The sequence below is a fragment of the Salmo trutta genome, chromosome 4 (assembly GCF_901001165.1).
Source record: "Salmo trutta chromosome 4, fSalTru1.1, whole genome shotgun sequence".
Lineage (NCBI taxonomy): Eukaryota > Metazoa > Chordata > Actinopteri > Salmoniformes > Salmonidae > Salmo > Salmo trutta.
The window spans coordinates 41,427,193-41,453,926 of record NC_042960.1 but is presented as its reverse complement, the minus strand read 5'-3'; the positions used below and the strand labels follow the sequence as shown (position 1 = coordinate 41,453,926).

The 26,734-nt window shown below is 40.9% G+C and overlaps 1 protein-coding gene and 1 long non-coding RNA gene across 3 annotated transcripts in view; both read right to left on the bottom strand.

Annotated features, from left to right (window-relative positions):
• The window catches only part of LOC115192357 (carboxyl-terminal PDZ ligand of neuronal nitric oxide synthase protein), a 248,088-nt gene extending 227,263 nt beyond the window's left edge, over window positions 1-20,825 (bottom strand). For both annotated transcript variants that reach the window (XM_029750756.1, XM_029750757.1), the window contains exon 1: window positions 20,275-20,825. In XM_029750756.1, coding sequence (XP_029606616.1) covers window positions 20,275-20,379 — 105 coding nt within the window. In that variant the 5' untranslated portion in view covers window positions 20,380-20,825. The remainder of the gene's footprint in view (window positions 1-20,274) is intronic.
• LOC115192358 (uncharacterized) lies at window positions 1,602-20,008 on the bottom strand. The gene is made up of 10 exons (XR_003877917.1): window positions 19,488-20,008; window positions 19,132-19,223; window positions 18,375-18,405; window positions 18,174-18,258; window positions 17,039-18,083; window positions 13,267-13,291; window positions 13,146-13,169; window positions 10,459-10,501; window positions 10,161-10,360; window positions 1,602-2,346 (listed from the first exon to the last, which is right to left on the bottom strand). It is a non-coding gene; the product is annotated as an uncharacterized LOC115192358 (long non-coding RNA).
• Window positions 20,826-26,734: the final 5,909 nt, after the last annotated feature.

Below are 26,734 nucleotides of genomic sequence, written 5' to 3'. Positions count from 1 at the left end.
TCTGGGAACGTTCTCTGAAGGTTACAAAGTTGGAAACACACACACACACACACAGGATTACACAGTTAAATGTGAACAATTAACACAATTATAATTTGTTTTATAAAATGGGTTCGGAGAAATCTGCAATCAGATTAGCACACACACAGGCTGGCACAATTAAATATGAACAATTTGTTCTTATATTTTTTCTCAGTAATACCAATTACCCCACTGAAGACATTTTTTAAAAGTACAGTATACTCAGTCATAACTGACTTTATATGGGCAAATACAACTCAGAATCAAGTGGAAAGTTTTAAGCCCTCCAAGACTTAAAAATAAGTGATATTGGCACATGATGGAGGGAATGTTGGAACATCACTAACGAAGGATCGGACCCTTTTTCAATTTTCGCCTAAAATGACATACCCAAATCTAACTGCCCGTAGCTCAGGACCTGAAGAAAGGATATTTGGCATTTTTTGCTATTTTATTAGGATCCCCATTAGCTGTTGCAAAAGCAGCAGCTACTCTTCCTGGGGTCCACACAAAACATAATACAGAATGACATAATACAGAACATCAATAGACAAGAACAGAACTACATAAATACATTTTAAAGACACACGTAGCCTACATATCAATGCATACACACAAACTATTTAGGTCAAATAGAGGAGAGGCGTTGTGCCGTGAGGTGTTGCTTTCTCTGCTTTTTGAATCCAGGATTGCTGTTTATTTGAGCAATATGAGATGGAAGGAAGTTCCATGCAATAAGGCCTCTATATAATACTATATGCTTTCTTGAATTTGTTCTGGATTTGGGGACTGTGCATATTCTTAATACCATTTGAAAGGAAACACTTTGAAGTTTGTGGAATGTGAAATTAATGTAGGAGAATAACACATTAGATCTGGTAAGATAATACAACAAAAAACGTGTTTTCTATACACACAGTAGTGTGTTTGCAAAGTTTCAGATTGATCCAGTGAAGCATTGCAAGTATGCACAAATGTGCCGAATTGGTCAATTGATACATTTTCAAATACATAACTATAGAGAACATACAAAATGATATGGTAATGCAAAATCTAGGTTTATACACTCCCAGGAATGTCATACGTGATGGATCATTAGCTTATACACTAACTTTCACACATCTAGTTGGCCAGGCAGGGTGGGTGTGGAGCCAGAGACAGCAGGGGTTCAAACTGTAGAACCCAGTTCCTACATTTGAATATAAAATTGGATTTAATCAAACAAAACTATGCTACATTTTATCTCTGTGACCCTCAGGATGACAAATCAGAGCAAGACTACTGAATGTAAGTACATTATTTACCTTCAGAGGGGAATATATCAAACCAGTTCCGTGATAAAAGTTTTGTTGTTGTTCACTCTCAAACAATAGCATGCTATTTTTTCACTGTAATAGCTACTGTAAATTGGACAGTGCAGTTAGATTAACAAGAATTTACGCTTTCTGCCCATATAAGACATGTCTATGTCCTGGAAAGTTTGCTGTTACTTACAATGTCATGCTAATTACATTAGCATACATTATCTCAACCTCCCAGTATAGAGACACCAATAACAAAAATGTACACTTAATCCAGTATAAACTAATGTATAGAATTTATTATACAAGAGAAAAATCACATACTACAGCACAACGGCGGAGTCATGTCTTATGCATAAAACTAACAATAACCCATGCCTTCTGCGAATGCTATGAAGTCCAAAAGTTATGGGCAGAGTTAGAAAGTTGTCTGTCAGAAGTGTCACAATGTAAATGTAAGTTTAATTCGTCTGTCTGCATATTTCAAGACATGGCATATGAGTGAGCAGTGAGATACCCGATGGGTTGAATGATACTTTTCATCAATCATCTTGAAAAAAAATGCACACTTAACTGGAAATCAACCAATCCTCCATCACTAACACAATGCAAAAGACAAATACTATATTATCTAAAATGTTGAAAATGCGTTGGTGACAGAGTAAAACAAAATGGTACAGTTTGAGGCCATGTGGCGGAGAGTGATGCGGGCGCTGAAGATGGATGGGGTGTGAGCAGGTGGGTCTGGCCAGGTGTTATGTCATTGATGTTTGTGTGCGTCTGTATGCTGTCGTTGGTATGTGCATATTTTGTATTGTTTGAAAAAAAGTAATAAAATCTTACAAAATAAAATATATTAACAGTTAACACATTTACAATTTTTGCTAACAATTCAGACATCTCTGTAATCTGATTGGCACACACACACACGGATTTCACAATTGTCTTGTCTGACCACCGTCTATGGTACAGAGGAGTCAAAGGCTCACTCCTCCACAACCTCCTCTTCAACCCTCTCTGCAACCTGTAAAACAAAGAGTTCTTAATTAGTTAAATACTATTATTGGGGTTCTTAAGGATATTGTGTCCTTCCCAAAAATTCAGCATTGTGCTTTGGTAGTTCATTGGTATTTTAACTTAAGTAAAAAAAATTGTGCTTTTAACAGAAAAGTCTGAAATCATATGCATTTGCTGGGTTTTGAATCCAAACCAGAATGGAAAAATAAAACATGACTCAATCCAATGCTTTAATGGGGGGGTGCCATTGGTGCACACTTAGGGAGGTAGAGCAGGGTTTCAGGACCCAAAGTGTGACCTGGTTATGTCAGAGGTGAGTCACAAGTTAATACATTTCTAATCTCATATAATACTATTTCTTCCTAATTTTGGTTGTTGGAGGACAGTTCGTTCCTAATTTGGGCCTCGAGCTGAGCCCGATGTAGAGAATCGGGACATAACAAATCATGTCACATACACACAAAGGTGATGAGAGAAAGAATGCTGTATTGGTCAGAAAGCAAGCAGACTGGGAGCAGGAGCTCAGCAGAACCCTTACCGGGAAAGACGGTCACCCCTTGGGACAAATTGTCACTGACTGTTGGTGTACTTTAGGGCTGACCCCAATTAGTCGACTGGTCGATTGTTTGGTCGTTAGGCTGTTGGTCGACCGAGATTATTTTTTGTTACTGCTCAACTAAAACAAATATATATAATAACATCTGGGTGGCGCATGGAAATAAGCTCGATTTGGCCTCTGGAGGCCCATCTCAGGCCTCCACAATGGATTTGTTCACTGAGATGGGCATACACACACACACACACACACACACACACACACACACACACACACACACACACACACACACACACACACACACAATGGATTCATTCACATATACACACACACATACATACATATATTTTTGCGCCCATCACAGTGAACGAATCCATTGTGGAGGCCTAGACTAAAAGCCAATTTATGCTTGATCCAAAAATGTGGCTCCATATGGAGGGTGTGATGCAATTGCAGTGCCTCCAGAGGCATGCAGAGGCCAAATCGAGCTTATTTCCATGCGCCACCCAAATGTTTTAACAATGCGGAGGGCTCTGTATAGCTCCGCATTGACATGATCTGTTGACAGTTGGTGGGGATGGTACATCCTGTATTAACACAAACTCTCTTCCTTGACAGCAGGGAAAGGGGGATACCTAGTCAATAGTACAACTTAATGCATTTTCCACATTTAACCTCTGAATCAGAGGGGTGCAGGGGGCTGCCATAATCGACATCCATGTCTTCAGCGCCCGGGGAACAGTGTGTTAATAGCCTTGGTCGGGGGCAGAACGACAGATTTTTACCTTGTCAGCTCGGGGATTCAATCCAGCAACCTTTTGGTTACTGACCCAATGCTCTAACCACTAGGCTCTGCACTGCGAAGTACAATAAGTATGAATGCCCTGACTTCTGCTGAGGCCATATCACCATAAATGCTACATGGCCAATGCAGACAACAGATTGACCATGCGCCCAGATGCACAATGCACTTCTCTCTCCAGAATGCGCTCTCTCCCACCAATTTGTGCACATTCATTATTTCATAACTTCATTGTGTGAATATTTTGCATTTGATTGTTAGTGTATATCAATTCCCCATTACACATATCACCAGTAGTACATTTACTGTTAATTCCTAATCTACAATGTTTGTTACTTTGATTATGGTAATTTATTTTAAAGCATTCAATATTATTATTCCAGTCATCACGTTTTCATTATCGGAGTGGACACATAGGTTGTGCACTCTGCAAACAATGCTACACTTGTGAGAAACGAGTTTTGACAATTTAGTCATCGTCTTTTTTTTGTAGCGCTCCTGTCAATGTTGAGTAAGGACGTGCAAGCATAGAAGTAGGCCTATAGGCTACCTGGTCTGCTTGCAAATGTAGGCATATAAATGTGTCCATTTGGGGATCTGATAGTATTTGTGATTGGCTTAATGCACTACCACTAATGACCCGTGGAGCTACTCAAAGTAATGTTCTTCACCTAACCCTAAGTCTGTTTTTACATCCATTGAGAATTACAATAGTTCCTTAATGTAATTTAAATATATATATATATATATCTCTCCCTTTCGATAACCATTCAGCTTGAAAGGGAAAAATGTCATGCTCTGATCCAATGGAAACGTCATAAAATAGGCCTACCTGATTTACTTCTTATCAGTGCTTGACTTGGACTGAAATACGTTCCGGTGCTCATTGTGGGTGCTGATACTGTTTATATGTAGGTGCAGGACCTCCACAATACTTTTGAGCTAATATTCTAGAAGAGGAATAGGAGCTCAAGCAGTAGAACATTTGAGGTGCAGGTACTCAGCTCCAGTGAGCTCCTGCCCAAGTCAAGTACTGCTTCTTATCCCTACAGCTGTGTCTGTCCTGAGATAACTGGCGTGGGAAACTCTGAAGGCCCAGAATATTTTATTCAATGTTGCAAGTTCACTAGTGCAAGCTTCAGGATTCTGTCAATACCCTCCTGAAGGGCACTCGCACATCTGAGCAATCTTTTTGCAGGTGCATGGCAACAGTTGAACAAGATGAAGGAAAAAGGAAACCGCACACTGCTCTTGATAGTATCACTGATATTTAATAAGCTTACGAATCGGCCTCACGGCCTTCGTCAAAGCTTTGTGAGTTTTTTTTAAATCAGCACCCCTATGTAGACCTAGCCCCACCCACATCCGTTCCACGCATGGAAAGGGGTTGGAGGCAAAGGGAAATAATAAATAAGTGCTACCAAACATAACAATACGCATTTCACAAACACCACAAAAGTGTATAAATAAGATGCATTAAACACGTCCAACCACGCATTAAACACGTCCAAACACGCCCAACCACCAAAAGCTCTGACGAAGGCCGTGAGGCCGATACGTAAGCTTATTAAATATCAGGTAAAATAACAACCCAATGTTTATATCAAAGGAAAAGCAAGCTAGCTAGCTAGCTAAAAGTCCATGAATGCAACGACCTGTCCACAAATTAATATAGTTGGTTAAGAGTTAATTTTGATATTTCAACATACGTGTCCTGATCGTGCCTGGTGTGGATGGACAAAATCATGAAGCGCGCGATGACGGACACACGGGTGTGCATGCCGGTCTAGTCAGCATGTCAGACCCCATAAGTCAAACTTGCCTAACGCTAACTGAAAATACACTCCATGTATCTAGTTTAATCTATGAAGATGGTCACTCAGTGTAGCAGCGTAAAAAATAAAGGAAATGCACAAGGAGAAGATCACCTTTCTACAGGAAGAGGGCTGCTCATAGGAACCTTGCTGCCTGCTACTCAACCTACCAATAGCACTTACTAACCATCAAACATCTGGTCATGTTGGGGCCAGGAAGCAAGTGTAAGAACTGGACACATGCACTGAGGAAGGCACAAACTGAAACGTCCATGTAGTGTATTAAGACATTTTACTACTATAAAATTAAGAAAATAAAGCTTTAACTGCAAATATCAAGTGAGTGCTGGTCCTTTAATTTGTATCTGAACAAGTTAAACCATTTGCTAGACCTGGAGAATAACCACCTAGAGTCGATTTGCGTCAATCTAAGTTACATAAGAAAAAAAATTCTAAAATGAATTGTCGAAAGGGGAGATTCTCACGAACACGATGGTGTTCTCCGTTTTGCTATACGACCCCCACAAGTGTAACGGGACTCGTCTGAAGGTAACCACTAACGGTTGAAAAACAAATGGAATAGTTTAACTTGGGTCAAACGTTTCGGGTAGCCTTCCACAAGCTTCGCACAATAAGTTGGTGAATTTTGGCCCATTCCTCCTGACAGAGCTGGTGTAATTGAGTCAGGTTTGTAGGCCTCCTTGCTCACACACACTTTTTCAGTTCTGCCCAAAAATGTTCTATAGGATTGAGGTCAGTGCTTTGTGATTGGCCACTCCAATACTTGACTTTGTTGTCCTTAAGCCATTTTGCCACAACTTGGAAGTATGCTTGGGGTCATTGTCCATTTGGAAGACCCATTTGCAACCAAGCTTTCCCTTCCTGACTGATGTCTTGAGATGTTGCTTCAATATATCCACGTAATTTTCCATCCTCATGAAGCCATCTATTTTGTGAAGTACACCAGTCCCTCCTTCAGCAAAGCACCCCCACACTTCACGGTTGGTATGGTGTTCTTCGGCTTGCAAGCCTCCCCCTTTTTCCTCCAAACATAATGATGGTCATGATGGCCAAACAGTTCTATTTTTGTTTCATCAGACCAGAAGACATTTCTCCAAAAAGTACGATCTTTGTCCCCATGTGCAGTTGCAAACCGTAGTCTGGCTTTTTTATTGCGGTTTTGGAGCAGTGGCTTCTTTGTTGCTGAGCGGCCTTTCGGGTTGTCGATATAGAACTCGTTAAACTGTGGATATAGATACTTTTGTACCCGTTTCCTCCAGCATCTTCACAAGGTCCTTTGCTGCTGTTCTGGGATTGAGCTGCACTTTTCACACCAAAGTACATTCATCTCTAGGAGACAGAATGCGTTTTCTTCCTGCGTGGTATGACGGTGCTTATACTTGCTTACTATTGTTTGTACAGATGAACGTGGTACCTTCAGGCGTTTTCTTTTTCTGAGGTCTTGGCTGATTTCTTTTGATTTTCCCATGATGTCAAGCAAAGAGGCACTGAGTTTGAAGGTAGGCCTTGAAATACATCCACAGGTACACCTCCAATTGACTCATATGATGTCAATTAGCCTATCAGAAGCTTCTAAAGCCATGACATCATTTTCTGGAATTTTCCAAGCTGTTTAAAGGCACAGTCAACTTAGTGTATGTAAACTCCTGACCCACTGGAATTGTGATACAGTGAATTATAAGTTAACCTGTTGGGGCTAGGGGGCAGTATTTGCACGGCCGGATAAAAAACGTACCCGATTTAAACTGGTTACTACTCTTGCCCAGAAACGAGAATATGCATATAATTAGTAGATTTGGATAGAAAACACATTGTCTATTGTCGTCTGCTTTCCTCTTTTACAGGTTCAATTGTCTAGTGTCTGGTGTTGTAGTGGCTAAGGACTGTCCAGTCAGATATAATCAGATTTTAGCTGCTTTGCAATGTTAACGTCCTTCCTCCCAGAAATGTGCAAGCATCCAGCAAACATATTTTTGATCAGGACTTTTGCAAAGAAAAGGCCATGAGGACAGGACAGAAATAGGCTAATCCTTTGTGTGTTTTACATTTTTACTACTTGTAGGCATAACTTTTGAACTTCTTAAAATATTTTAATCTTGAGATATATCTGACATTGTCTTGTTACCTCTTATTCACAGGTGTCCATCTCAAACTTGGGCGTGCCTGGAACTACCGCCACTCTCGTTGTCGGAGAGTCAGAGTAATTAAATATAATTAACCTGTTTGGGATAGGGGGCAGTATTTTCACGGCCGGATAAAAAACGTACCCGATTTAATCTGGTTACTACTCCTGCCCAGAAACTACAATATGCATATAATTAGTAGATTTGGATATAAAACACTCCAAAGTTTCTAAAACTGTTTGAATGGTGTCTGAGTATAACAGAACTCATATGGCAGGCCAAAACCTGAGAAGATTCCACACAGGAAGTGCCCTGTCTGACAATCTCCTTCTGCGGCATCTCTATCGAAAATACAGCATCTCTGCTGTAACGTGACATTTTCTAAGGCTTCCATTGGCTCTCAGAAGGTGCCAGAAAGTGGAATGACGTCCTCCCAGTCTCTGGGCGAAAAACAGCAGGAGATTTTGTGAGTGGTCAGGCTGAGAACAGTGACACTGGAGATGCGCGTTCATGTGAATTCTCCATGTTTTTCTTTCTCTCTTTGAATGAATACAACGTCGCCCGGTTGGAATATTATCGCTATTTTACGAGAAAAATCACATAAATTGATTTTAAACAGCGTTTGACATGCTTCTAAGTGCGCGTCACCCTTCGGATACTGACCTGAACGCACAAACAAAACGGAGGTATTTGGATATAACTATGGATTATTTCGAACCAAAACAACATTTGTTGTTGAAGTAGAAGTCCTGGGAGTGCATTCTGACAAAGAACAGCAAAGGTAATACAATTTTTCTTATAGTAAATCTGAGTTTGGTGAGGGCCAAACTTGGTGCGTGTCAAATTAGCTAGCCGTGATATCTACTGAGAATATTGCAAAATGTGCTTTCACCGAAAAGCTATTTTAAAATCTGACACCGCGATTGCATAAAGGAGTTCTGTATCTCTAATTCTTAAAATAATTATGTATTTTGTGAACGTTAAATCGTGAGTAATTAAGTAAATTCACCGGAAGTTTGCGGTGGGTATGCTAGTTCTGAACATCACATGCTAATGTAAAAAGCTGTTTTTTGATATAAATATGAACTTGATTGAACAAAACATGCATGTATTGTATAACATAATGTCCTAGGAGTGTCATCTGATGAAGATCATCAAAGGTTAGTGCTGCATTTAGCTGTGGTTTTGGTTTTTGTGACATATATGCTTGCTTTGAAAATGGCTATGTGATTATTTCTGGCTGGGTACTCTCCTGACATAATCTAATGTTTTGCTTTCGCTGTAAAGCCTTTTTGAAATCGGACAATGTGGTTAGATAAAGGAGAGTCTTGTCTTTAAAATGGTGTAAAATAGTCATATGTTTGAGAAATTATTATAGAATTTAAGTTATAGCATTTATGAGGTATTTGTATTTCACGCCACGCGATTCCACTGGCTGTTGACTAGAAGTTAAATCCACTTCAAAACAGTCTAGATGAAGGGGAGGAGCCTTGAGACAATTGAGACATGGATTGTGTATGTGTGCCATTCAGAGGGTGAATGGGCAAGACAAAATATTTCAGTGTCTTTGAACAAGGTATGGTAGTAGGTGCCAGGTGCACCGGTTTGTGTGAAGAACTGAAACGATGCTGGGGTTTTTATGTCCAACAGTTTCCTGTGTGTATCAAAAATAGTCACCCAAAGGATATCCAGCCAACTTGACACAACTGTGGGAAGCATTGGAGTCAACATGGGCCAGCATCCGTGTGGAACGCTTTTGACACCTTGTAGAGTCCTTGTCGCGACGAATAGAGGGGGTGCAACTCAATATTAGGTGTTCTTAAAGTTTTGTACACTCAGTATTGAACCTCCTGGCTATTAACCTGCAAATCACCTTGGTCCAGATTCACAAAAAACACTTCTTACGCAGAAATTTAAAAAAACTTAAAATAATTAATTAAAAGATAGTTCGTAAGTGCAATTCCTCAACAATATCTTAAGATCTTATGACTTTTTTAAAAATATCTTCTTATTCATCTTCTTAAGATATTTGTTGCTAGATAACCAATTTAGCTAGCTATCTATATATCATGTTAGCATATTTTGTACTGAGATTACTGTTCTAAAACATGTTCTTGGGTTTAAAATAATCAATACTGAAACTTTCAGATGAAATTTGAGTGAATGAAACATGTTCAAATGCTTTCATGAGATTATTCTCTAACTGCCCAGAGTTTAGGACAAGGGTTTAGCTATCTTGGAATTAAGAACAAATCCATTAACTTTGTTTTCAAGAATCAATTTCCTCTTAACGTTTTGCTTAAGGAGAAACATAAGAAATAGCGCAAGAACATTTCCAAGAACCTTTGAGGAATAGCAACTTTGCTTAACTTTCTTCTTAAGTCTATAGTTAAGGAAAAAATGGCAAATAAGAATTCTTCTTAAGAAGGTTTTGTGAATCTAGGTCCAGGTCCTCCCTATCAAACTGTAGTGTTTGAAAACATAATTGGTAGCAATTTTGCATACCATCTCTTTCCGCTATGTGGTGGCCTCCTCCAGACTCTTGCAGAGGTCCTCCAAATCCTCCTTGGTCGTACAAGGTCTAGGCAGGACCTTGTCTGGCAGATCTTGTGCTCCAGCGGCTAGCAGCTGTCGCTGAATTGCTAGGAGTTCCAACTAGTTCTCGATAATTGTTTCCAGCTTCATCAGCACGATCATTTGGAATCCTGAAATAGTTAAGTCAAGTACAAGGGTACAGTTAATATTTAAATTAATTTAAATATTTTTCTGTGCTTAAGAGAACAATAATATCACCATAACATACTCTGCTGGGGACAGTCTTCCAGGTGAGCTTGGAGGAGAAACTTCTGAGACAAAATGAATCCCATGTTAACAATAACAGACGTCTAATGTATGCTACACTTCATTTGAAAGTTCCTAACTTTGCACCACAAAGATGGGTACAACCAGGGCCTAAAATGTACTTTTTGGTCCACCAGCCACTGTGGCAGGTATATTAAAAAATCTAGCAGCCAAAATATTTTTTCCCCCACTAAAATTACACCAACAAAACACAAAAAACAGATGAGCATGCTTTGTAATGTTTCTAAAACAAATGTATTACTGGTAAGAAGTAATGTGGTATATTATTTAATTTCATGTTAACCAAAATATCACAGATGAGACAAAAATGTTCACCTGCCCCTTTAAGGCCGGGAGGTTACCCTGGTAACACGACTGGAGTCATGTTTGTGCTTGTGAGATTGAGTCTGACTAGTATCCCGTTGCTTCTCTACCCTAGCAGCTTAAACTCAAACATTGAAAAACATCCTAGCTTGTGAACAAAAGTATGTCAATAACCAAGAAACACAAGGACAAAGTCTCACTTAATTTCAAGTAATCCTTCTAACCCCTCCCCCCCAAAAAAATATATAAATGTACTACTGTAAAGTGGTTGTTCCACTGGATATCATAAGGTGAATGCACCAATTTGTAAGTCGCTCTGAACAAGAGCGTCTGCTAAATGACGTAAATGTAATGTAAATGTAAATTAGACCAATTTTTATGCCAGTGCGCAACGCTTCTAGAAATGTATCTGTCACTCAGCTCTTCAAGTGCACACAGCCCCCAGCCATGCAGTGTTGCAGCTCAAGGCAGAAATACTTTGAAAACAGCTACTACAGTATTTATTTTGCTATAAATGTGATCAGACTTGACTTTTTATTCACAAATGAGAGTGAAATGCTTGTAATGTGGAGCCCTGACCACCCGCCAACGTGACTGATGAAATAGACATCTTACTGGCCAATGCCAAAATCTACCCGTATTTGGTGGGTGTTAATTTTAGGCCCTGGGTACAACATATACACTGCTCAAAAAAATAAAGGGAACGCTTAAACAACACAATGTAACTCCAAGTCAATCACACTTCTGTGAAATCAAACTGTCCACTTAGGAAGCAACACTGATTGACAATAAATGTCACATGCTGTTATGCAAATGGAATAGACAACAAGTGGAAATTATAGGCAATTAGCAAGACACCCCCAATAAAGGAGTGGCTCTGCAGGTGGGGACCACAGACCACTTCTCAGTTCCTATGCTTCCTGGCTGATGTTTTGGTCACTTTTGAATGCTGGCGGTGCTTTCACTCTAGTGGTAGCATGAGACGGAGTCTACAACCCACACAAGTGGCTCAGGTAGTGCAGCTCATCCAGGATGGCACATCAATGCGAGCTGTGGCAAGAAGGTTTGCTGTGTCTGTCAGCGTAGTGTCCAGAGCATGGAGGCGCTACCAGGAGACAGGCCAGTACATCAGGAGACGTGGAGGAGGCCGTAGGAGGGCAACAACCCAGCAGCAGGACCGCTACCTCCGCCTTTGTGCAAGGAGGAGCAGGAGAAGCACTGCCAGAGCCCTGCAAAATGACCTCCAGCAGGCCACAAATGTGCATGTGTCTGCTCAAACGGTCAGAAACAGACTCCATGAGGGTGGTATAAGGGCCCGACGTCCACAGGTGGGGGTTGTGCTTACAGCCCAACACCGTGCAGGACGTTTGGCATTTGCCAGAGAACACCAAGATCGGCAAATTCGCCACTGGCACCCTGTGCTCTTCACAGATGAAAGCAGGTTCACACTGAGCATGTGACAGACGTGACAGAGTCTGGAGACGCCGTGGAGAACGTTCTGCTGCCTGCAACATGCTCCAGCATGACCGGTTTGGCGGTGGGTCAGTCATGGTGTGGGGTGGCATTTCTTTGGGGGGCCCCACAGCCCTCCATGTGCTCGCCAGAGGTAGCCTGACTGCCATTAGGTACCGAGATGAGATCCTCAGACCCCTTGTGAGACCATATGCTGGTGCGGTTGGCCCTGGGTTCCTCCTAATGCAAGACAATGCTAGACCTCATGTGGCTGGAGTGTGTCAGCAGTTCCTGCAAGAGGAAGGCATTGATGCTATGGACTGGCCCGCCCATTCCCCAGACCTGAATCCAATTCAGCACATCTGGGACATCATGTCTCGCTCCATCCACCAACGCCACGTTGCACCACAGACTGTCCAGGAGTTGGCGGATGCTTTAGTCCAGGTCTGGGAAGAGATCCCTCAGGAGACCATCCGCCACCTCATCAGGAGCATGCCCAGGCATTGTAAGGAGGTCATACAGGCACGTGGAGGCCACACACACACACTACTGAGCCTCATTTTGACTTGTTTTAAGGACATTACATCAAAGTTGGATCAGCCTGTAGTGTGGTTTTCCACTTTAATTTTGAGTGTGACTCCAAATCCAGACCTCCATGGGTTGATAAATTGGATTTCCATTGATTATTTTTGCGTGATTTTGTTGTCAGCACATTCAACTATGTAAAGAAAAAAGTATTTAATAAGATTATTTCTTTCATTCAGATCTAGGATGTGTTGTTTAAGTGTTCCCTTTATTTTTTTGAGCAGTACATTTAAATAAAAGTGAAAATCAAATATGTGTTTTGAAATAGTTGTAAGTTGAGTTTTTTACCATCATTGGACAGCGGAGAGACAGCTGTAAAAAAAAAAAAGACACGTTATTAGTTAGAGGTATTGGAATGTATTTTCAAGTTTCTTTTGAAAGTTCCTAATTTAGCATCACTATTGTGTACCTCTGGTGCTGGAAACATCGTCATTCTGTGAATTGAATGTTAAAAAAATCTGTTTAATAAATATTTATTATACATTTAAATAAAAGTGATAATCAAATATTTTGTTTTTTCAATGACCACACAACAATTAAACAAAACAGGTGTGATTCAGTATACCGTAGATCAAGAAACTACACCTGTGATTACTTTAACTCCGTCTCCTTTTTCTGCTCTGCCTCGTCGCCATTTTGACCGAAGCACCTGTACAGTCGTGGCCATAAGTTGAGAATGACACAAATATTAATTTTCACAACGTCTGCTGCCTCAGTTTGTATGATGGCAATTTGCATATACTCTAGAATGTTATGAAGAGTGATCAGATTAATTGCAAAGTCCCTCTTTGCCATGCAAATGAACTGAATCCCCCAAAAAACATTTCCACTGCATTTTAGCCCTACCACAGAAGGACCAACTGACATCATGTCAGTGATTCTCTCGTTAACACAGGTGTGAGTGTTGACGAGGACAAGGCTGGAGATCACTCTGTCATACTGATTGAGTTTGAATAACAGACTGGAAGCTTCAAAAGGAGGGTGGTGTTTTGAATCATTGTTCTTCCTCTGTCAACCATGGTTACCTGCAAGGAAACACGTGCCATCATCATTGCTTTGCACAAAAAGGGCTTCACAGGCAAGGATAATGCTGCCAGTAAGATTGCACCTGAATCAACCATTTATCGGATCATCAAGAACTTCGAGAGCGGTTCAATTGTTGTGAAGAAGGCTTCAGGGCGCCCAAGAAAGTCCAGCAAGCACCAGGACCGTCTCCTAAAGTTGATTCAGCGGCGGGATCGGGGCACCACCAGTACAGAACTTGCTCAGGAATGGCAGCAGGCAGGTGTGAGTGCATCTGCACGCACAGTGAGGCGAAGTCTTTTGGAGGATGGCCTGGTGTCAAGAAGGGCAGCAAAGAAGCCACTTCTCTCCAGGAAAAACATCAGGGACAGACTGATATTCTGCAAAAGGTACAGAGATTGGACTGCTGAGGACTGGGGTAAAGTAATTTTCTCTGATGAATCCCCTTTCCGATTGTTTGGGGCATCCGGAAAAAAGCTTGTCCGGAGAAGACGAGGTGAGCGCTACCATCAGTCCTGTGTCATGCCAGCAGTAAAGCAACCTGAGACCATTCATGTGTGGGGTTGCTTCTCAGCCAAGGGAATGGGCTCACTCACAATTTTGCCAAAAACACAGCCATTAATAAAGAATGGTACCAACACATCCTCCGAGAGCAACTTCTCCCAACCATCCAGGAACAGTTTGGTGACGAACAATGCCTTTTCCAGCATGATGGAGCACCTTGCCATAAGGCAAAAGTGATAACTAAGTGGCTCGGGGGAAAAAACATTGATATTTTGGGTCCATGGCCAGGAAACTCCCCAGACCTTAATCCCATTGAGAACTTGTGGTCAATCCTCAAGAGGCGGGTGGACAAACAAAAACCCACAAATTCTGACAAACTCCAAACATCGATTATGCAAGAATGGGCTGCCATCAGTCAGGATGTGGCCCAGAAGTTACTTGACAGCATGCCAGGGCGGATTGCAGAGGTCTTGAAAAAGAAGGGTCAACACTGCAAATATTGACTCTTTCCATCAACTTCATGTAATTGTCAATAAAAGCCTTGGACACTTATGAAATGCTTGTAATTATACTTCAGTATTCCATAGTAACATCTGACAAAAATATCTAGACACTGAAGCAGCAAACTTTGTAAAAATGTATATTTGTGTCATTCTCAAAACTTTTGGCCACAACTGTACGTTCCATACAATCAATGCAATGGCAACACACAAATTAAACGTGGCCTACTAGGGCACTGTAATGTTAACTGCTAGTTATATAGATTACCGGTAATTACCATGACTTTGATAGTCTCGAAAGTGAGTTTTTTTAAAGTTTTTTTTTTAGATGACCCGTCTCCAAATTAGATGTCTCCCCTGCCCAGTTAACTTTCTTCTTTGCTCTGTCATACGAGTCAAAAAACTATATATAATCTGGTTACAAATAATTCTACAATAGTCATTTGATAGGCCAAACCCCAGTGTAAAGTCCCATACTGGAGATGCCCTATTAGATTGTCATACTGAATCCAGATTTCATACTATCACTCTTAAACATATTAAATTTACACGGGGTCTCCAGAATTCTGGCCGTTGCATTTTCCATGTCTTGTCAGGTCGTTCACAGTTTAACTTTTTTGGGGTTACCTTTTTTGGTCCATTAGCAATACACACCCTGATGAAGAGGTTACAGTGTATTTCAATTATAACCCAATAAACAGTATATATTACAATTATATATTTTTTTTTTAAAGGTCAGAACACAATCTTTGGTTGTCAGAGTAGAAACTTACTGAATCTGTAACAATCCAGGTGGTTGTAACAACCCCCACATATTTCACTCCTTCAAATGCTATTACCACCCCTGCATACAGATGCTTAATTCTAGAAGTAAAAGAGAACATAATATTTGCATTTCTTTGTGCGATTAGCAGCTATTAAAGAAAAACGTCAGAAATACTTTAAAACAAATACTGCAGCATGTGCTCATACTTGACCTTTTACTCGCGAATGTGAATGTAAAGCTTGCACTGTTGAGCCCTGCAAATTGACCAGCCTACAACGAGGCTGGTAAAATAGACATTCTTACCCCCCAATACCTTAATCTACCCTCATGTGGTAGGTGTTAATTTTATGCCCTGCTTGTATTTATGATTTTTTTGGAACACAGCCCTGTATCCACCATCACACTGTTGTTGTTTACGCAATCCAAAAACGGTCCATTATAAATAGCAATCTGGGTCAGGTGGCCATCATTTGAAAGCTTATTCTATTGTCAACATGACTAGCTAGCTAAGTTCTAAAATATGACCTTACAAGTACAGTACTTCAGTCACCTAACCAAACCTACATGTACATATTACCTCAATCAAATCAACCCAACTACCTCATACCCCACTATACTAACTCGGTACCGATACTCCTTGTACTGTATATAGCCTTGTTATTGTGTTACTATTTTTATCTATTGTTCATTTTCTTACTTTTTACTGGGAAAGGGCTCATAAGTAAGCCTTTCACAGTAAACTCTACACACTTGTATTCGGCGCATGTGACAAATACATCTGATTTGTATTCACAATTTTATTTACTTTTTTGTTTGTATTTTCACCCCTTTTTTCTCCCCAATTTTGTGGTATCCAATTGGTAGTAGTTACAGTCTTGTCTCATCGCTGCAACTCCCGTATGGACTTGGGAGAGGCGAAGGTCGAGATCCATGCGTCCTCCGAAACACAACCCAACCAAACCACACTGCTTCTTGACACAATGCCCATCCAACACGGAAGTCAGCCGCAACAATGTGTCGGAGGAAACACCGTACACCTGGCGACCGTGTCAGCGTGCACTGTGCCCGGCCCGCCACAGGAGTCGGGTTCGAGCCTGGACTCAAACCCAGAATCTCTAGTGGCACAGCTAGTGTATTCACTTTTTTTTAAGTTAAGTTGGCTCGCTTCTATAGTAACAGCATACATAAGGGGAGTTATAGAGACAGGATAGTAGAAACAAATTAGAGAAATGTCACAGAAAAGATAATCTGGCTATGACAGGCCCATCACTCAGATTTTACCAAATGGAGGCGGGGTGACCGCTTTTTTATTGTTTCTATCAAGGATTCTAGCTTCAACAAGGAACATTATATTTTTACTCCATTTGTATGTTTCAGTGTTTACTTACTCTCACAGAGGGCAGGTCCTACTCTTCTGATTGGGGAGACTGCGGGATGAGTGGAGAGACTGGGACTGTTGCAGTACGGTTGGGTGGAGAGATGTCTGTTAACAGACGCTTAATGTACTGTATGTCACACTTCATTGTTGACGCCACAAAATAAGGTCTATTGTGTTGATGTGAATGATTCAATGTTTTTAAATATATTAAGTTACTGTAAGCCATACATCTGCTGTCTTGTGGTACGGTTGGGTGGAGTGATGTCTGAGACAAAATGAATCACGTTAACATTAACAGACATCTGAGTTCATTTGAAAGTTCAGGCTCTAAAATGTGACAATACAAAATAAGGTCCACTGTTTCGATGTGAATGATTCAATGTTTTTAAATACTATCAAGTTACTGTAGGCCATTTACTGTACCTCTGCTCTGTGACACTTCCAGTTGAGCTTAGAGAAACTTCTGTGAGACAAACTGAATCACGTTAACCATAACAGACGTCTAATGTATGTCACACTTTAGTTGAAAGTTCTGATTCCAAAAGTATGGTCCAATCCTAAATCAACCCCTAGACCCCTCAAACTCAACTCTGAACCTCAAAGCCAGTTCCACTACATTTAAAAAAAATAAAGTTTTCCTCTAATCAGGGACTGATTTAGACCTAGGAAACAAGGTGTGTACAATTAGTTATCAGGTAGAGCAGAAAACCAGCAGGCTCCAACCCTCGTTGGGTAAGAGTTGAATAAACCTGCCCTAGACCCTACTCCTTATGCACTTGAGGAGATACGAGAGGATGACTTATGTGAGCAAATTTGTCATTATTCCAATTAGCCCTCTGATAGGCTAGGTGGAAGTTTAATAATATTGTTTAAACCCATCAAATCATCTCAGACCTCCACAAGTGCATAGGGTATAGGGGTCCATTTGGGATTAGCAACAAAATAAGGTCCATTGTTTCAATGTGAAGGCTTCAATGCTATCAAGTTACTGTAAGCCATTTACCTTAGAGGTTGAGTAGGTGTTCACAAGTGGTGGTGTCCCACAATTGCTCCATCTGTAAAAAATGAGAAATGGTAGATAAGAGACTAGATAAGCAGACTAATAGCTGTAGAAACAATGGATTTTCATGAACGCGGTCCTGTACCTAATAAACCGTCCGGTGAGTGTTCATTGTAGTAATAAAGTAAACCTGCTCACCTTTAACTAGTATACTTCTGGACAAAATGGAGCTGCAAATGAGACAAAGAATCAGAAACCGATTAATCACTTAGTAAATGTATTGTTTCTCATGCACTTATCAACTCCGTGGTGGCCTTCTGCTAAACTACTGTAGAAGATAACTCACATGGTGCAGGTGGGGAAACTGTCCAAGCAAGCTAAAAGTAAAACAGAAAGTGATGTTAAAAGAATCCATTTCTATTAATGAAATGTTTTATTCAGTTGTGACCCATTTAATGAATTACTAATGTATTTCAGTGGATATCCTATTGATTTTTTTATTGATTTTTTAAAGCTCTCTTTACTATTTAATTGCAATCAGTTCCTTATTTACATGACGGGTCATGTGACTTGGATACCATTGTCAGGTACTAGCCAAGTAGTCTAGTCATTCAACAAATCAAATCTATCGCCATCCTTTTCAAAATAGTAAAAACAATTATAAACATAGCAAAAGGGTTATCAGACCTCATTTGTCACTCTCCCCAAAAACATATTCTTATGGTCAGACCTAGCTAGCAGCCAATGCAGCTGGAGAACATGCTAGCTAAACTAGCTAATTTACTCAAACATATTTATTCTGAAAACACAAAACAGTAAAAAAATAACTATATGAACATGTTATGGGGTAGCATAAACACGTGTTGTAGTTTTAGTATGTTTCTCTGACTCTACCTGTAAAAATAATAATATTAGCAGTACTTGAAATAAGCTAAACTGGCTGGCAGCCATTTCTTTAACTGTCAACCGTTGCTTTGGTGACGATGGTGCCACATGACCGTTTGTCTTGTAAATAAATTGTAAAGGAGAGTTCAAAACATGTTTCTTTGGGGGGGAATAAAAAAACTAGTTAGCTAGCTATTTACAAAATGATGTGCACTCACCTCCACACACACTTTATCTTCTCTTTCAGCAGTTTGATCCAATACGGCCTTAGATATGCAACATTTCCAGAACGTTCCCAGAACTTTTTTTTCTTCCAACAACCAAACGGGAACCACAGGGGAATGTTATGTAAAAGTTCTAATTCACCAAAAAATAACGTTATTTTATGAGGTTATTTGAATGTTTTCAGAACAGTGTGATTCTACCTTACCAAAATAGCAGCGCTCCCTAAAGGGTCTCCTTCGGTTCTTAGAAAAATAACTTTCCCACAATGTTCCCAGAACGTTCTGTGAAAGTTATTTTTCTAAGAACCAAAGGAGACCATTTAGGGAAAGTTCTGTGCTAGCTGGGTTACCTAAAATGTTCCTCGATGACTGTCCTCTTGGTTGTGAATGTAAAGTAGCAAGCCAGTTAAGCTCGTTCCCAGAGACTTCTGCCCAAAATGTGCACTTCATGGGGGTCTAGAGCATGAAGTAAATGCCTGACTGTGTTTTGGATTACCACATATTCCGCTTAGATGCATTAGTTGGTATCCATGTAACTTCCCATAACGGCCCAGTTGATCAAGAAGGAATAAAGCTATTTCAAGGAAGTCCGATAGTTTTTTTCCGTTTATAGAGCCTTAGAGAACTCCACAATGTCCGTAAACTAATGACAACACCATCTTTATTCCTCAATGACATCTCTCTAATATCTCCCAATGCCTCAAACCGAGGAAAAAAAGGAATTGACCAACTCAAGCAAACCAGCCAGAATGTCAACCTGTGCAAGAGAGGAAGCCAAATTTGCCAAGTAGCCTAAGGCATAGGCTATTTTTCATAATAGCGTGCAACCGGGCTATTTCATAATAACTACATATTTCTCATTACAACATTATATTTCTCGTAATAACGAGATCTGTCTCATTATAACGTTATCTGTATTATAATAACGACAACATGGGTTATTTTCGTTATTGATTTATTTTGTAATAACGTGATGTTATATCATAATGATACAAAATATATTATTTTGCTGAGTGGCAGCAATATACCACCGTGATATTCAATAGGCTAAACACAACTCCATTAATGAGGAAAAGGAGGGATTGGGAGATAGTTTGGCAAATAATCTCAATACAGTAGCATATAAAAATAACTCACCTTTGCTTCGAAGTTGATCCCATGTTGGAATGCTTCCTCGTTATGCATTGGAATTCTCAAATCATGGCCATCATCAACAAGATTGTACTTTGTTTTCGCTGGCATGACTGGCGACTATCCGTTTTCACACCAGACGGAAGGGGACGAACCTAATTGTTCATCCAAAACCCAAAACGCGTCCCAAACTCCTTAAATCCAGTGGTCCATTGCAGCGAGTAGTCGTCCCAGATCCGTGTGTCACACAATTATCCAGTGGGCTAGGAGGTGTAACTTTGTATCTATTGCTCAAGCAAGTAGGCTGGCTTTCAGTTCTGATACAATAACAATCGTGTCTCTCCAGCAAATCAATTCACTTCCTAAATAAGTAGCTCAAGGTTACTTTCAGTGACGTAAAATCACCAAAACTATCCCAACAGTCAAAAATGTTGTGTTCCTTGTCCTGCCGTTTTTTCCACTAGTAAAATGCCATGACCAGCCTAGCCGCCCCTCACTCTCCCCATGCATGGATTCTCCAGGCAGATCGGGATTGGAGGAATCTGGGAATTCCTCCTGTTTTCATTGGAACATAGTAATTCACGGTATAATAGGAGGGCGAGTTTGTTTTGCACGGCCCGGTGCCCTGAGTGAGAGTTCACTTAAAGACCAATGGAATAGTCTACAAAATATAAACTCCGCCTACCCGGGGTACGGGGCCATGCAAAACGATCTTTCCCAGTGTCACCTAGCAGCACAGGGGAAAAAAATAGTTGCTCTTTCTGTTCAACGTAAAGGCTATGTAGTGACATGATGGTAGGCTAGTGTTTACATACAGTGTATGCCTTATTGCAGTGCAGGTGTACAGTATGCCTACTTATCACTGTGTTAAAGTTAAATCTAGACCCCTTTTCCTCTATCACCCCAGCTGCCAAACCAACCCTGATTCGGATGACATCCTACCCAAGGTAGATTACGGAGACAGAATGTATAGATCAGCAGGTAAGGGTGCTCTTGAGCGGCTATATGTTCTTTACCATTCGGCCATCAGATTTGCCACCAATGCTCATTATGGGACACATCACTCCACTCTATACTCCTCTGTAAACTGGTCACATCTGTATACCCGTCGCAAGACCCACTGGTTGATGCTTATTTATAAAAACCCTCTTAGGCCTCACTCCACCCTATCTGAGATATCGACTGCAGCCCTCATCCTCCACATACAACACCCGTTCTGCCAGTCACATTCTGTTAAAGGTCCCCAAAGCGCACACATCCCTGCGCTCCTCTTTTCAGTTCGCTGCAGCTAGCGACTGGAACGAGCTTCAACAAACACTAAAACTGGACAGTTTTATCTCAATCTCTTCATTCAAAGACTCAATCATGGACACTCTTACTGATAGTTGTGGCTGATTTGCGTGATGTATTGTTGTCTCTACCTTCTTGCCCCTTGTGCTGTTGTCTGTGCCCACTAATGTTTGTACCATGTTTTGTACTGCTACCATGCTGTGTTGTCATGTGTTGCTGCCTTGCTGTTGTTGTCTTAGGTCTCTCTTGTCGTGATGTGTGTTTTGTCCTATATTTATATGTTGTTATTATTATTTAATCCCGTCCCCACAGGAGGTATTTTGCCTTTTGGTAGGCCAACATTGTAAATAAGAATTTGTTCTTAACTGACTTGCCTAGATAAATAAAATCAAAGTAACACTTGTTTAAAGGGGCAATCAGCAGTTGCTACATCCATTTTTTGACTTATAAATTAATTACATTTACATTTTAGTCATTTAGCAGACGCTTTTATTCAGAGCGACTTACAGTAGTGAATGCATACATTTCCATACATTTTTTTTTCTGTGCTGGCCCCCCATGGGAATCGAACCCACAACCCTGGTGTTGCAAACACCATGCTCTACCAACTGAGCTACAGGGAATGATATGTACCCATTGATTGATGAAGAATATCACTTATAAATACCTCATGAGCTTAGTTTAACTGTCATACCCCATCAGAACCTCATCATATAAGCTTGTTTTACGCCAATGTTTGTAAACAAAGTACATGTAAATGAGCACTGTATAGCCTCAAAACATGGTTAAAACTATAATTTTGGCTCATCAGTCCTTGCATCCATAGCTCTGTCTATGAATTTGAGAGTGATTCGATTTCTCAGGCCCCATCCCTCAGCCTTTTACCGAAACAGTGGCACGATTACACTTTGTTATTGTTTCAACTGCTGACTGGCCATTTACATTTTTTATGAGACAGACTTATGTTTATGCTTTGGATTACTATACCAACTCAAACTAAGTGTGGGTAAATTCACTTTAACTGATCTAAAATCCATTGATCTTCATTAGAAGATGGGCTCCCAAGTGGTGTAGCGGTCTAAGGCACTGTATCTCAGTGCAAGAGGTGTCACTACAGTTCCTGGTTCAAATCCAGGCTGTATCACATCTGGCCGTGAAAGGGGGGCACACAATTGGCCCAGCGTCGTCCGGGTTTGGCCAGGGTAGGCAGTCATTCTAAATAATAATTTGTTCTTAACTAAAATTAAAGAAGTTAAAGACATGCTCCAGAACTTTGATAATTAGTCAATATTTTTAAACCTCCCGCTTTGGGCTGAATGTGTCAATGTGTAGTTCATACCTGCATAATCTATGAGCAGAATTACTGTTTTACTTCAATTAGCCACGAAATCCCTAGTTTGAAAGTAACTATTTACTGGAAGCTGTGCAGCGCCATTTTCTCCCATGTGGGCCAGCCCCCTAGCAATTTGAGTTCCAGCCAATGAGGTTCAGCCCCTCGAAATTTGAGTGACAGCTAGCAAGATGCACACACAGCAGAGCAAGAGAGAGTAATGATGTGGTGCACATATGTGACGTAGTACGCAATTTTTTTAAACCACTTTGGCTCATAAGGCTACTTTCAGAACTACTGGCTAAAAAGTAAACAAAAGTACCAGATAATCTCTTTAAATTATTATGATTATGTAGAATAGTAATGTTGTTTATAAAATATAGGGAGATATCAATGGATAGACAGTGGCTTGAAACTTAGAAAGAGCAAGACTACCTACTAGTGGTCACCTAAGCTAATGACTGTAGTAAGGTACTCAGTATTCCATGCAGGCAATGTTCTGTACAAGATGTGCATGATGAATGTAGCTTGGTGTTGTATAATGCAGTCCATCTGTGTCACCTGTCTGTAACTTATGGTAAGAAGCAGCGCTCTGCTCCCCAAGGTGTCTCAGATGTGTGGGCAATTGGAGCAGCACCAATTCACAACACTGACAGAGGCTAAAGGATGTAGCTGCATTGACTGACTAACTAGCCTAAGGGTGCATCTCAATAGTTTTAATTTCCTTCCTCTCCTCATCTTTCTTCACATTAACCATCATTATGTTTATCCAGGCAGTGATATGAATGATTGCAGTTGAAAGATTGTGACATAAATGATTGCAGTTGAAAGGTTGATCCCAACAGTATTATGTCACTTCCTCTCCTAGCTGCCTTATCCATATGGGTGAAAATCATATGGATAATGTAGGGATGCCTTTGGGCATCTGATACCACATATCCCGTGCTTTCAGATTAGTGTGGATGAGCATCTTTAGACTATTGGGACACTACCCAAGTCTCACTAGCTCTCTCTCCATTTCTGTCTGTGTACTCAATACTGTGCTGGCTTTAAGATTACTTTATTGGTCCAACTGAAATTGGACTTCCGCTTTTAATCCTTTTTATCTCTCTAAAACACACACACACAGGTTTTGGAGAGGTGTGGGGGGCTTCCATACTGGGTGCCCGGGTAGCTGTTGTTGGGGGGTTACTGTAAGTGCCTTGCTCGAAGGCAAAACAATAATAATCCCAACAGATTTTTCCCATCAGACCCGGGATTCAAATTTACAACCCTCCAGTGGCCGGCTCACCTCTCTAACCACTGGGCTACCTGCATATGCTCCCAGCAGTAAGTTGATTTTTGGGATCAGTCATTATGCAGCCTGGTTCTTTAGAAGAGGGATCTCTGATTCTGCTGTCACTGACCATTTCTAATAAAGCTCCTACTTTAGAAAATACTACTACTACTACTTACCACTGCTACTGATGATACAGCAATTAGTGTAGCTCCCTCCAGTAACCACGAGCACAACCGTTCCTTGATTTTAACTGGCGGCTTTATTCTGTAGTTTTAGTCAAAATTATCACCTTCCGTGAGAACTATAAAGTAAATGAAAATACAGTTAAGCACACTCTTACAACCTTCTTATCCTACGAGTGACTTATTAGCTTGGTATAACTCTGAAGTGCTTACATACATAAACAGTTTAGCCGGAGCTATAACAGTATCAGATTAAACACATGAATAAAGGAAAAATACCTCATTGGCTGCTTATTACAGAAGGGAGGAAATCAAACTTCACACGTATTATTCCTGGCATGAATTCACACTTCATCCTTAATTATTATAACATTACCATCCTAACATACACACTTCAACCTTTACGAACTACACCCGATGACATGAAAACTTAGCTAACACAGCGCGGGATTGCCTTCCCTCGAAAGGTGTGTCGCTACAATAATGATCCCCGCTATAACAGTTATTAGCTACGTAGTTCCGCTTGTTTTATCATTTCCCCCGCATAGCGAACACGTAAACAATTCAAACAAAAAACAACGACATAGACTTACAGGTTAATTGTCAGTTACACTCCCACAATCACCAGTGATTTCTGGGAAAGGGGTCTGCAGGTTTCTTGATCGGCTTCTAGGAGGGTGACTGTCTTATGGATGGGCCTCTCCAGATAGGTGGGTTTGGTGATGCGTTTACCTCTCTCATCCAGGGTTGAGTCACTGATCAGTAACTTGAATCTTCTCACCCGGCCATCCTGTCCCGGGTACACTTCTGTAACCTTTGCCAATTTCCACTGGTTGCGTGGTGCAGTATCTTGTAAGATATAATGTCATTAATCCTTGCGTTTCTTCTGTCTTTATTCCATTTCTGTCTGTGTTGGAGGTTTAGGAGGTACTCTTTCTTCCACCTTGTCCAGAATTCATTGGCTAAGAATTGTACTCTGCGCCATCTCTTGCAGAGATAAAAATCTTCCTTGATGAACTGTCCAGGTGGTGGTAAGATAATTGTGGACTTCATTGTCAAGATGTGATTTGGTGTGAGAGGTTCTGGACCTAATGGATCATTCAGATATTCCGTAGATAGGGGCCTACTATTTAAAATCGGCATGACTTCATAGAGAAAGGTACGCAGAGAAGCGCTGTCAAGTCTTCCGTCTGACTGATCCAGAATGGATGTTAAGACACTTCGTATCGCGCGGATTTGCCTTTCCCAAACACCAACCATGTGACTTGAATATGGGGTGTTCATGATAAACTCGCATCCAAGTTCCTTCAGTTGTGTTTGATCCATTTGTTTCAGGATGTCCACAAACTCGTGTCTTGCGCCAATGAAGTTGCTGCCTTGATCACATCTGATTTGATGAACATTACCACGTATGGCAATGAATGAACGCAGGGCATTGATAAAGGCATCTGTGGTTAAGTCATCAAGCATTTCAATGTGAACTGCTCGAGAGCCCATGCAAGTGAGTAGGAGCCAATAACGCTTTAACTCTCTTCTTCCGTCCTTGGCATAGAAAGGTCCAAAGCAGTCCATCCCGCAGTATGTGAAGGGAGGTGTGGTCTCCATGCGTTCCTTTGGAAGATCTGCCATCCTTTGCTCTTCTGTACATCTTCTGAATTTCCTGCATTTCACACATTTGTAGATGTGAGAGGAAACTGCATTGCTGCATCCTAGGATCCATATACCGTTGGATCGCAGCTCATTGATCATCATTCCACGTCCTTGGTGTCGTACTCTTTCATGATAGTGCTTGACGAGGATTGCAATCTCTTGGCAGGATTGCAGGATGCTTCACATGGGAATGAAGAGTTGCATGAGCCAAGTGACCTCCCACCCTGAGGATACTTTGCTCATCCAGAAATGGACTCAATTTATGCAACTTGCTTGCTTTATCTTTGGTCTTGATGTCTTTCTGGTGCCTAAGGTTGTGTATCTCATGGGAGAAGGCTGCTTCTTGAACCATCTTTATAATGGTGAGCTCTGCCTCTCTCTTTTCTTCTATGCTTGTAGCTTCACTGGACCTCAGTTTTAAGCCCATGGCTTCCTTGACACGTTGTTTGAGCCTGGCAATAGCTTTTACCACTCTTGCCCAGTCTGAGAACTTGTGAAGGTGATCTAGTAACGATCTTTCTTCCTTTGCCTGGGTATCATGGACCAGGGATTTCTGCGGCTCTGGGTCATTGTCTGAGAACTCTCCCCCCTTGACTTGTCCTTTGCGAAGTTCTTCTTGCCAAAGAAAGTCTGGACCTGTGAACCAGTTGGAAGCCATGAGCTGTTCTGATGTGAGACCTCTGGAAGCATGATCCGCAGGATTCTCTTCAGAGATCACATATCGCCATTGTTCGG